This window comes from Nanorana parkeri, unplaced genomic scaffold (genome assembly GCF_000935625.1).
Source record: "Nanorana parkeri isolate BGI_ZX_2015 unplaced genomic scaffold, ASM93562v1 scaffold2314, whole genome shotgun sequence".
In the NCBI taxonomy this organism is placed as follows: domain Eukaryota; kingdom Metazoa; phylum Chordata; class Amphibia; order Anura; family Dicroglossidae; genus Nanorana; species Nanorana parkeri.
This window is the reverse complement of record NW_017308582.1, coordinates 119,953-133,144: the sequence shown is the minus strand read 5'-3', so window position 1 is coordinate 133,144 and position 13,192 is coordinate 119,953. Positions and strand designations below refer to the sequence as shown.

Below are 13,192 nucleotides of genomic sequence, written 5' to 3'. Positions count from 1 at the left end.
ATACTTACTTTCAGGAAAACACCCAGGACCAAGCCTCACCAGCTGTCCTCTGGGAAGCTCACAAATCAGTGATCGGGGGCACACTGATAGGCTCCAAGAAAAAAAAGGATTGTGTTGCGCAGCTACAACTGTTGCTTCCGATATACACTCTTTAGAACTTTCTCATAAGGCTACATCTGACTGCTCTACGTATCAAACACTCACCCTCAAACGGGAACAACTTAAAGAGCTGCTGGAATCGGACACTAAACAAGCCTTTGCTGCTATAAATAAGAATTATGTTCAGGGTAACAAGCCAGGTAGACTATTGGCTCAAGCACTACGCCCACCTTCATCCCCAAAATCAAGACTGCAACGGACTCTATGGCCCATCTTACCACTGACATAGCCAAAGTATTCCATGACTTTTACCAGGTCAATCCCCCCTCGCAGTCTCACCTACGTCCTGATCTTACTGATAGAATCGCTGACTACTTACAAAGAGCGGGTTTACCTACGTTACCAACTGACGCCCTACTTGCCTTAGAATCCCCCATCACTATAGCAGAAGTTGAACGAGCGATCCACTCCACCCCTTTAGGCAAAAGCCCGGGTCCGGACGGATTCCCCCTTTTGTACTTCAAGCGTTTTCAGACTCAATTAGCCCCCCATTCCTGTAGTTATGTTAATTCCATCTATGCCACCTCCCCTCTCAGACCAGAATCGTTACTTGCCCACATCACTATCCTGCCACTAAACGTAATAATTAATTTAGCCACTATAAATAATAATCCTAACATTCATGGCATATCCTCCCCCCACTACAAAATCGCGGCATATGCGGACGACATCCTTTTTTATGTCCGTGACCCTCGGATCTCACTCGCGCATATACTATCCGAATTGTGTACACTAACGGGAATTATCCAATTTCAAGATCAATATGGGCAAGTCAGAGATTTTGAACATGTGAGGGGGGCAGACTGCCGTAGTCTACGTCCTCACTTTCCCTTTCTCTGGATACACGATTGCATGCGCTCACTAGGTATCTACCTCACTCCCAAAACGTTACATCTCTACACTCATAATTACATCCCCTTGCTCAACTCGGTAAAGCTTGACCTCAATTCCTACTCTGCATGTACCATGTCTTGGCTAGGATGATTCTGCCCAAGATTTTATTTTACTTCCAAATGCTACCTATTTCCCTCCCAACAACGTACTAAGTCACGTTACGCTCCCTACTCTCAAAATTTATTTGGCAACGTAGGAAACCTCAGATCGCCTACTCCATTGTATCTCCACACAAATTGAAAGGGGGTTGAATGTACCTGATTTTAAGCAATACCACAAAGCTGCTCAATTAGTCAGGTTAAAAGATTGGACATTTAACTCCTCACAAAAAGGGTGGGTGGCATTAGAAGCAGACTTGAGCAACCCCAGACTCTCAGACCACCCCATATGCGGACCCTATCCCCTCTGATCTCCCCCCTCACTCTTCAACACTTTGTCGTGTCTCTCCAGAAGCCCCTCCGAACGAGAGCAAACTTCCTGCCCTTTGAGTCACTGTTAGGGTCATCGACCTCCACACGCCATGGTCTGTCATCTATAAGATCCTGTCAAACCTCTCGGGTAATATGCCCACGCCATACCTTGGGAAATGGGAACAAGAATTCCAACGACCCTTATCCCCTCCTCAGCGATCCAAAGTGTTGCACGTGTTCCTCGGCTTCGCCTGATAGCCATATGATGGAAGTAAACTTTAAACTCCTCGCGAGGTGGTATCAGGTCCCCATCACTACTCATGCCATCAGCCGAGCAAATTCCCCACGGTGCTGGAGATCATGCGGTGCCAGAGGCACGTATGCTCAACTATGGTGGGATTGCCCACTCATACAACGGTTCTGGGGAGATATCACCCGTCTCATTTCCTCCATTAGCGGCATACCTACACCCATGGACCCCTGGCTGTGCCTCTTCCATCTCAACCCCCTCTCAGTGCGCTCATATAAAAAGACGGTGATCCCCTTTATGCTTAATGCCACAAAAGCTCTTATCCCCAAACACTGGCGATCTGCCCAAATAACCCACTGTGGCGGAATGGCTGACACGGGTAGACTACCTGCAACTGATGAACTACATCACTCTATTAATAACTACAGCACTTTCTATAAAACTTGGGCGGGCTGGTTGCACTTTAAAACTAAAGATGACTATAGCAAACTGTTGTCCACATGATTTGACCTGATTTATTCTGTTTTATTTTATTTTTCATATTCTCCCTGTTAATTTTGCATGTCCGGTTGTTGTCTCATACTCCGCCCTAACATGATATGTCTTCTTTAAATTTGATTAATGGCCTTGTGGGGTCCCTAATATGTATATACCTTACAGTGTTTCACCATGTGAATGAACACGCTGGAGCTCCACCTACTCCAAAATACCCCGACCAGGGGAATACCCAGTTCCCCTACCTCCCTGGTGTAACCTGCGCCCCCCCTACCTTTGGTATTATATGTAATGTGATTGTCTATATGTCTGTACACACTGTATTGTATTTTTGTTATTTGTTATATTTCGAAAACCTTCAATAAATATTTAATATGAAAATAACGTTATTTATTTACTTTTAGACAGAACTGATGCTTTCCAGTCCTGGAATTGCAGGTAAAACAACAGTTAATATAATCGCTACTTAAAGTGACACTAAACTCAGGAGTTAAATCTTAATGCATTCAAGTACCTTAACTAGTAACAAAAATGTACCGTATATATAATGTATTGTCTGCACTGTATTAGCAGTATATACTCTATATAGAGTATATACTGCTAATACAGTGCAGACAATACATTTACAATTATACTAACATGAATGGATTAAATGATCTGTATGTAGCCCTGTACTATGGATCATTTAACCCATTCATGTTAGCAGAGGATCATTGTAAATGTATTGTTGCAGGCACTCTATATGTACATGTACTATATACTACATATAGAGTGCACTGAACAATAGATTTACAATTATCCTCTGCTAATATGAATGGGTTAAATGATCCGTAGTACATGATATGTAGCCCTGTACCCCCTTTTCCACTTACAGAGCTAGGTTATTGTTTTTCTTTTAAATATTCAAGTAATTTTATTGGTATCTATCTTCATTTTGTACATTTACCAGTAGCTGCCTCATTTCCCACCCTAGGCTTATACTCGAGTCAATATTTTTTCCCAGTTTTTTGTGGTAAAATTAGGTACCTCGGCTTATATTCGGGACGGCTTATACTCGAGTATATACGGTAGCTTATTTGTGTATCACTCAGCTGTAGATCCTCAATCATCTCTACATTGGTGCTGACACTGCCCTCCTTCTGGAAGGTGCCTACTTTTGTTCCCCATGGTCTCTGTGCGTGTGGTAAAATAGCCACCACTCCAAGTTCGCTCCTGTGGTGGACTACAATCTCAATGCAAATTAGTCAACTAAACGTGAGAGTGTAGTCTATTGCGGGAATGAGCTTGGAGTGGTGGCTACTTTACAACACACACAGGGACAAGGACAGTGTCCGCACCAATTTAGAGATGATTTGAGGATACACAGCTCAGGGATACACAAATGAGCTACATATTTGTTAAGAGTAAAGGCACTAGAATGCATTTTTTAAATTTAAGTCTTGAGTTCAGTGTAACTTTAAAGTCAAATTTTGCTATATAAGAAGAGGTATAGAGTTTTGAGAATTGACTGCATGAAACACAGGAACTATATAATTTGTGAAATAAAAACTAAATAAAAGGATAAAATAAAGAAAACAACGTTTTGTGAAATGACCTTTATGTCTCAAACTATATTTCCCACAAAACCTAGAGAATTACCATGTTGTATTTAATGTAAGTAATTAGAATCACATATTAAGACTTAATTTATTATATATATACAAAGTGTGTCTACCTTAATCTCCTGAATTTTTGTAGGGGTGGTGGTATTGCTCTTTCCTTCACGTTGCTGCCTTCTTCGAGCTGCTTCCTGTTCCTCCTTAACAAACAAAAATTTGTTTAGATAAAATACTCACTCACTAAAATGGCCAAGTCAATCCTTTGAAACAAAGATTTACTATTGCTTCTTCTACTTCTACAAATAACACAATGAAGAAGATGCTAGTTGCTGCATAAGACTAGCACACACAGATTTAAACAGGGAACTGAACTCTGAAAGCTTTGCCTAAAAGGGCAGGCAGAATGCATAGAACTAATAACTAGAATGGCCTGTGATCTCCCTGAAGTTGATCTTTCCCTGTTATGGCCTAAATGTCACAACCTGCACTGTCTTGATGCAAATGAAAATCACCAGCACTCGAATACTTGTAAATCACCACTGCGAGAACCACCATTTACTGTATGGTTCTAAACAGTCAGGCTTTCGCCCCATACACTCCATTGAAACCGCCCTCCTAGAAATCTCCAATGACTTACTAACAGCTAAAAACAATGGCCACTACTCCTTACTCTTGCTATTAGACCTTTCTGCTGCTTTAGAAACTGTTGACCACCTGCTCCTCCTCAAAAAACTCCACTCGCTTGGCCTACAAGTCTGGATGTCGCAACACTTCTTAAAACTAAATATTTCAAAAACTGAGCTCTTGATATTTCATCCTGTCTATGCACCTTTCCCAACATTTCCCTTGAGATTGATAACTCAACTATCCAACCCTCCCCCCATGCCAAGGTGCTAGGTGTCATCCTTGACTCGGCCCTCACCTTTCTTTCCCACATCCAATCACAAACCAAATCCTGCCGCCTTTACCTTCGTAACATCATCCACTCCATTGTTATCTCCCATCTTGACTATTGCAACTTCCTCCTCATTGGCCTACCTCTACACAGGCTATCCCCCCTTCAGTATCATGAATGCAGCTGCTAGACTCATTCACCTGACCAACCGCTTAGTGTCTGCAACCCCCCTCTGCCGATCCCTGCACCCGCTTTCAATAGCCCAAAGTATAAAATTCAAAATATTAACAATCACTTATAAAGCTATCCACAACTCTGCCCCCAGATAGATCTCAAACCTAGTCTCAAAATATCACCTCCGCTCCTCCCAAGACCTCCTGCTTTCCAGCTCCCTTGTCAACTCCTCCCATACTCGCCTCCAGGACTTTTCTATAGTCTCTCCCATCCTCGAACTCTTCACCCCAACCTGTCAGTCTATCTCCCACCTTGACTGCTTTTAGGCGATCCCTAAAGACTCATCTCTTGAGGGAAGCCTATCCCACCTCAACCTAACCACTGAACCATCACATTCTCAAACATTTCATCCCCACCCAGCTACCTCCTAATGTATTAATTGCCCCTCCCTTTTAGATTGTAGGCCCTCCTTACCATCTTGTCTTGAATTGTATTGTGATTGTTGTGTCTTCCTTATATTGTAAAGCACTGCACAAACTGTTTGCGCTATATAAACCCTGTATAAATAGTAATAATAATAACAACAATAACTACTATGTAAGGAGTGCAGGGGATACATCTGGACACTGCTATGATCTGCACTGTATCTCTGTGTGAAGGCAGCCATCTTAGTAGAGTGGCAGGGTCATATCAGAGCATCCAGCAAAAAACACTGAGCAACACAACAGTAACATAACCAAATCTCCTGAGGCTAGCCGTCAAAGGCAACAGTGCCTTAGACCTTACACTACAGATTTACAGAAATTAGGCTAAATTGGTCAATTACCCCATCACACAATTCCACACAAGCGATAGATTGTTTCAAAGTACCACAGACACAATTAAAATTTCTACATTTTCTCTAGAACATAGCAAATATTCACTTTTAAGAGTTTAGTTCTACTTTAACTTCTGTATAAACAGCAATAAATTGGCATTAATCTTGTAATGGTCTGACAGCAGTGAACATTAATTGCTTATGTCCTTAACATATAACAATGACAAACTTTATTGCATAGGGTAGAACGTTTTAAAAGGAAAAAATAAAACAAGCTAAAAAAGTACAGTAAGTTCCCTACATAAAAACCTAGACGTTGCAAACTTTCAAAGATGCAAACATCCATTTGGATGTGCAATCTCGCAAGTTTGTTCACGTGTCTTATGTATATTGTCACGTGCATGCATCCTCTAAAAATGGCTGTGCTTTTGTGTACTTAAATGTACAGTACATTATAGAGTACAGTAGTACTGTATCTAGCCCAGGATGTCCAGAAGCAAGCGTAAAAGCAGTGGCGATGTAGCTTGTACTGCTACGGCTAAGAAGCGCCAAGCTATAACAATGGAAACAAAAGTAAAATTAATTGTGGAGCGAGGAGAAAAGATGGTAGACATCGCTCCTTCTTATAACATGAATCAATTAACCATTGGCACAATTCTAAACAACAAGGACAAGATCATAGAACATGTTAAGCCTCCTGGGCCGATAACTCCCACAATAATATCGAAGCGCAGAAAAGTGATAAGAGGAGATTAATAAACTTCTCAAGTGTGTGGCTGCAGGATCAGCGACAAGTCCTGCTCAGCTTATTGCTGATTCAAGAGAAGGCTAAAAACCTTTATGAAGACTTGAAGAAACATGGTGAAGAATCAGAGGGTGTGTGTCTTTTAATGCCAACTATGGCTGGTTTAATCGGTTCAAGGCTAGAGCCAACTTTCACGATGCAAAAGCAAGTGGCGATGCAGTGAGTGCTAATACAGTAGCTGACCAGGATTTTCTTGAAACACTTGGAGAAATTATTGATGAAGACGAGTATCTATCTAAACTAAATGTGGATGAGACAGGACTGTACTGGCAGAGGATGACAGGCTGAAGTTACATCAGTAAGGAGGAAAAGTCGATGCCAGGCTATAAAACAGCAAAGGATAGGCTAACTGTGTTTGGTGTCAATGCTTCCGGCAATATGAAGCGGAACCCTCTCTTAGTTTACCATTTAGAGAACCCAAGGGCCCTCTTCCTGTTGTGTGGAAGAATAACTCCAAAGCCTGGGTTACACAGGCCATTTTCCACGATTGGTTTATTTCGAAGTTAAAGAAATGATGCTTGGAGAAGGGCATACCATTCAACGTTCTTTTGCTGCTGGACAATGCTCCGGGCCACTCCCCATTCATGGACGACTTTCATCCCAATATCAAAGTAGTGCATCTGCCACCTAATACTACGCCGTTTATCCAACCTATGGCCCAGGGAACTATAGCGACTTTCAAAAAATATTATTTACGTCACACTTTGTCAAGCAGTAAGGGCAATTGGCCAATCAGGATCAACCTTGCGACAATTGTGGAAGGAGTACAACATCAACAAGGCCATAAAAACATTGACTTTGCTTGATGTGGGGGCTTGTAAAAAGAACCTTTGCCCGCAGAATGTTCACGACTTTGGTGGAATTGAGAAAGTGAATGAGGTGAAAGAGCTCTTCGGCAACTTAGTGACCCTCAGTGAGAAGCTGGAGCTAGATGTGCAAAAGGACGACTTGACTGAACTCCTTGCAGTGCAACACGAGGAGCTTACTAATGAAGACCTGATGGAATTGGAGGCCCAGAGAAAAGGACAAAAAGAGTCAAGAGGAAGAAGTAACTTAGAACCGAAGAGATTCACAACGCAAGAAATGTCAAGGGGATTGTCCTTATTTGAGGAGGCACTGTTAGTTTTTGAAGCACAGGACCCGAACGTAGAAAAGGTACATGAAGGTTGCAGCAGCCCTTCAGAATGCAATCCAGTGCCACGGTGTCATCTATGCGAGAAGAAAAAAAAAAAGACCGCTACTACCCAGACATCATTGCATCTTTTTTCAAAGGGTAGATAACATTGAATCCAGCAAGGAACCAGAGCCTGTGCCATCAAAGTCAGGCATGAGTAATATTACAGCTTGCCCACCGTCTCCTATTGCCGACGATCCTTCAGCTCCAACCTCCTCCAGTCATTAACTTTTCTTGTCTATTTACTCAATGCCAGCCCCTGTATGCCAGCTGTTGTACTGTACTTTTCAAGGTACTGTAAGATAATTTTTTTTTTATTTGTGTAAAAAGTATTCTAAACCCATCACGGTACAGTACTATAAATCCAGTTGTGTTAGTTGGGTATCTAGGCTAACTTTGTTGGACTTACGAACAAATTGGACATATAAACGCACTCTTGGAATGGAACTCGTTCGTATGCAGGGGACTTATTGTAAAGCTCAGGGTCCCTAAGAACAATTAGGCAGTGGTAATATACTAAAGAATAGATAATCAAAATTTTAACATACCCTGAGTTTTGGATTTTTCAGACTGGAAAAGTAGTTTTCAAGCTGTACAGAAGAAAAGTAAAGATTAAAAACACAAAAAAAGTTAAAAAAGTAAAGACTATTAAAACTAGACTAGGAAATCTGTGGAACTGTTGAGGCAGCAATAGAAAGTAGGAATTTCACAAACACGAAGAAGGATGCCATCATTTGCGATTGGCTCAACTCAGTTAACCCTTTAGTGACCAGAGGTCACAAGCCCGTGCCAAATATACCTGGGTCCGCATCTAAGAAGATCCGGAACTGAGCGATCAGCAGTATGTGATCGCTCAGTTCTCGATCTATAGAACCAACGTGCGACAGTTGCAGTGTCCAATTCTGGAGATGTGTATTTCACTCTCCCCATAATTCTCCCCCTAAACTCAATAACTATCACTAATCTCCTTCCCTAAATTTGAATTTGTTTTTCAAACATATCAGGCTTTTTATTTAGAACATTGCTTTATTACAAAATGTTCTTAATGTAAAAAATACTCTCTTTATTTTACTATTCCTAATAAAGCAACTGTATCTGACAGTTACACCGTTAAAAGATGGCACCACAGATGAACATTGCAGCCTAAAGATGACAGTATTTATCCGCAGGCTGAAGGCTTTTATTTTTATCAGTGAAGCCTCCTGCCTACACGTGATCACCATGTCAGAAATGACAATTATCACGACTGGAAACCACTATCATTGGATCCCACCGTTTAGTGTTGGCAACTGGCTATCAAAGGGGAGAACATTTATCAACATATCCCTGGCATGAAGCATTGCGTCGGGAAATGTTAAACGGATTTTTGACAAAAAGCAAGAAGAAAAATGTTTATCACTCAAAGAAAATTTCCAACAAGTCACATTTGTGACCAATAAAAGACTATCCATTTAACCCGTAGAAAAACACTTTCCTTGTGCATGTGCTAAATGTAAACGTTATCCATGCAAGGGGGGAAAAGAATTGGTAAAGTATTGCCTCTGATTGTTTTAAATTGACTAGTCTGCCCATCTTTGACCACCTATCTGTGTTTGTAAAAGGAATAAGTTGTTTTAATGCAACTATTTTTTTTTAAAAGCATGCTGAATTTGTCCAAGACCCAGGGCCAAGTAGAGTCTGGTCAACCTTTTAAATTCAGGAGTTTCATTAGTGTTTTAAGGCTACACAGACAGCCAATTAATTGGACAAAAGGTTGCTACCTGCAATCCAGCTGAATATTGCTGCATAACATTTCAGTCTTAATTCTAAATGTAAAAAATAATCTACTTGATTTTGGGAAGGGAGAAACGATTTTTATTTTAGTAAGCAACATGAATCACATCTGAAAGACAAACAGAAAAAGAGGTATGTGAAGGTAACTCACTAAAGTCCGGTCTATGGTGTGCAGGTAATAGGAAACTGGCTTGCCGGTCCAAGAGACAGAACCTTTCAACGGTGACAGTTCAACTACTCTCATTATAGTGCCAATATCTGAAGAGGGTCAAACAGGTTAGGTACAAGAACATTTTTTTAATGAAAAAACAATTGCACATACATTAATGTCAATGGCTCCCTATGACCGCAATCCATGAGGACTGAATTCTGGAACTCCCTGCTATAAGTAGCCGCCTTTATGATATCTAATGATGAGCTAGAGTTCTACATCACAGTCAATTTCTATGCTAAAGTCAATCTGAACCTAAACAAACACATTCAGCCTGTGATGCAGTAGACACACACAATAGTAAAATTGTCTACAGGATGTGCAGTGCACAGAGAGAAAAAGCACATTTACAGAAGGCAGCCACTGGCAGACTTTCACTTCCTGCTTCTAGCTAAACACTTCCTGTTTATAGCTAAACACTTGCATGATCAACCTTGCAAGTTTATGGAGAACTCTGCAGCACTTACAATATCTGCAGGCCTGAGAAGTCTGATTGTGTCTGCATGTCCACCTATTAGGTGTATAGGCAGCTTAAGAAGCTCTGAAGAGCAGTGGGGAGGGGAAAAACTGCCTGTTAAGAGAAGACAAAGCCAAGCACCAACTACATAAACAAAGTTCACTCGTGAGCAGTGATGTTTGAAATTTATATGTAGTGAAGAGCAATAAAGCTGTGTGATTGGCAGTTAGATGAGCCAGTCCTTCACTATTACTCCAATAAGAAACCAGAGTTGAGGCTTATGTGACATGGGAAGGGTCAAAATGGTCCTAGTTTTCCTGGTAAAATTAAAGTTTATTTACATAGTAGTCTTCAAATCACCTTCTTGACCTTAACAACAACTTGGCAGTCTGGATAAGCCAGTTTTAATAAGTACACAGCCTTTTTCTAAATAGTATAAAGTAATTGACTCACCACTGAGGTTTCTACTGTTAATTCGAAAGTTAAGAGGTGCAAAGGGTTTGGAGGAAACAATTCTTCCACCTGAAATTTAAGTAGTAAAATTAAGTTTGCGAACAAATTTAGGAATGGGTGAAACTGTCAAACATTAAAAGTTAAAACTGATATCCGTTTTCTATATCCGATATATGTTTTTTTAGCCTCTTTAGACTTTAAGCCCTCATTCACACTGAGTGTTTTGTATCGCTTTTCTGCCCGAAAAAAACGTGCCCAAAAAAAAAACCCCATTCACTTCCATGGCCATGTTCATATCTCAACATTTTCACTTGAAGCAAAACACCTTTTGCTTAAAGAAAGTATGAGCTTCTTTTTGGCAGATTCTGCGCTTCTTGGTTCCAGAGACTTAAGGAAATGCTCAAAAACACGCACTTGCTGCGTTTTACATTCGCCCATTTACATCAATGTGTCAAGATCTGCTCACAAAAAAGGTGCACCTTTAGGTTTGCGCATAAAAATTTGCAAAAAAACGCTCTACACAAAAACATTAATATTTACTGTCGCTCCTGTGTGAATGCAGGCTTAGCTCATTCTCAGGCTTTTCTTACACCATGAGATATTACATATTAGAAACTGTACAGGCTAGCCATTTACTCTGCCTGGTCTCAAAATTAAATCTTTAAGTGTGTGCTACAGGTGACCACAATAGACTAAAAGTTGGAAAGCAGACCACTTGAAAGCAAAACCATTGACTATCAATAATATGAGATCATTAGTGCATTATTATAGACATACTATAGTTATCTACAATAATATACAAGGTAACTAAGTATTGTAAAAACAGTTTATCATTTTAAATAGGGATGCACCAGTACCGGTATTTATCTTTCGGTACTCGCCGATAAAGGTACTTCCGCTAGCATGGAGCTGGCTTCCCAGCCAATCGGGAAGCCGGAAGGCGAGTCATTGCCCGCCACCGGCTTCCTGATTGGCCGGGAAGCCGGCTCCATGATCCCTTGCAGCACTGCCAGAGGAAATATCCCTCTGACTGTTAGTTCCAGTATCGGGGGCACGTATCGGAGCGTTTGGGCAAGTACTTGCCCAAATACTCGGTATCGGCACCAATACAGATACTAGTATCGGTGCATCCCTAATTTTAAAAGATAATTAAAATGTATGGATCATAGAGATGATAAATAGTGAAAATGTTATGGTAATAAAGCAGAATGAGATGTTGTACAGATACAAAAGATGCAAGCAAAATGAATACATGTTTAGAAAAACCTTTGGGTGTGAAACAGAGCTAAAAAAAAAAAAAAAAAATGTTTTAAAAATTTCCACAAAATAATTGTTTAAGATTTAATAAAATGCCATGTCAGGTATTTGACAAATGGATAAAACTACCGATATTTGGTTGACATTTTTTTTTATTTAACTGCAAAGGTGTAAAAAAATGTAAATACAACCATCACTACAATTTTGCTAACATAAGCTCTGTGTTTTCCAACTCACAATAAGAATTGTTTTATAACATGTGGCACATACTGTTTTCTAGTGTGTTCAGCTGAACAGAATGCTGGCAAACAGCATTGTAACAAATATACAACAGTAAGTGTGCTTATCCTTTCTGCCATTCACCCTTTACCCCCCTCAAATGTTTCCTTCCTGTATGCCGTGGTTGCTGGTTTCAGCTGCCCAGTTGATCCCCACAGACTTCTATTAGGCCATTTCCCGAAGCTGGTGATGCTCCCACAGAAGTCTATGGGGTTTGACTGCACAGGCGCAGCCAGCACAAGGGATTTCATGCTGCAGCATTACAACATAGTGGCGGCTTGCAGGTTAGTTTACACCTGGGGTGGGATGGGAAACATGGACAGAATTGCACTTTAATTGTCATAATTGATTTATTTCTTCACTATATAGAGCATTATTAACTAGCAGTTCTATATGTTTATAGAATGTTGACACAATTACATGGATAGTACACTGACTAAAAAAAGAAACGTGTTTCTGTCTTGATACCAAAACACTGAAAAGCCATAATCTCTAACAGCTACCTGCCCTACAGCTCGCTAGACAAAGACCAAAACATACGGAAGATGTTCCTCACTGAGAAGATTTGTAGGTCAATACATTACCTTCCTTCATGTTGGCAAATCTCTCCTTTAGCTGGTGGTCGACCTCAGGACCAAAGGCAAAATTATTCACAAAAATAACACTGCAAGATAACAGTAATGTTACTTCCGGAAATAACATGATGTTTTTGTCCAACCAACTACAGGCTCCCCGTTAAAGAGTGGGAAAAAAAAAAGCTGCAAAGCATTTTTAGATCTAGCATAGCATTCACCAAAGCATTAAACTCCCTAGTACCTTAGTTTTGCATAGAATACATAATCATATAAAATAATAAGGGTACAAGGAAAGCAAAGTAAGCTAGGGGTAGCAATATATCTCACTAGTCATGCAGTTTGCTATCCAATAAACAGACAGATTTTTCTGAGCATTATACATTTGTTTTTAGAGCACAACTGCAACCAAAAGGGTTTATTTTATTTTTATTTTTAATTGCAGTGACCCCATTTTAGAGCTTTCCCTTCACTTTCTGTCTGGATAGGTAGTGATAGGAAATCTCACCATTGGGGGGG

At 40.5% G+C, this 13,192-nt stretch overlaps 1 protein-coding gene across 1 annotated transcript in view; it reads right to left on the bottom strand.

The window, feature by feature from the left end:
* Window positions 1–13,192, bottom strand: part of LOC108801355 (histone-lysine N-methyltransferase, H3 lysine-79 specific-like) — a gene marked incomplete at its 3' end in the record, with an annotated part of 132,045 nt that overhangs the window by 41,176 nt on the left and 77,677 nt on the right. The window contains exons 12-16 of the mRNA XM_018573282.1: window positions 12,686–12,765; window positions 10,566–10,634; window positions 9,596–9,702; window positions 8,220–8,261; window positions 3,923–4,006 (exon numbers count right to left, since the gene is read on the bottom strand). Coding sequence (XP_018428784.1) covers window positions 3,923–4,006; window positions 8,220–8,261; window positions 9,596–9,702; window positions 10,566–10,634; window positions 12,686–12,765 — 382 coding nt within the window. The remainder of the gene's footprint in view (window positions 1–3,922; window positions 4,007–8,219; window positions 8,262–9,595; window positions 9,703–10,565; window positions 10,635–12,685; window positions 12,766–13,192) is intronic.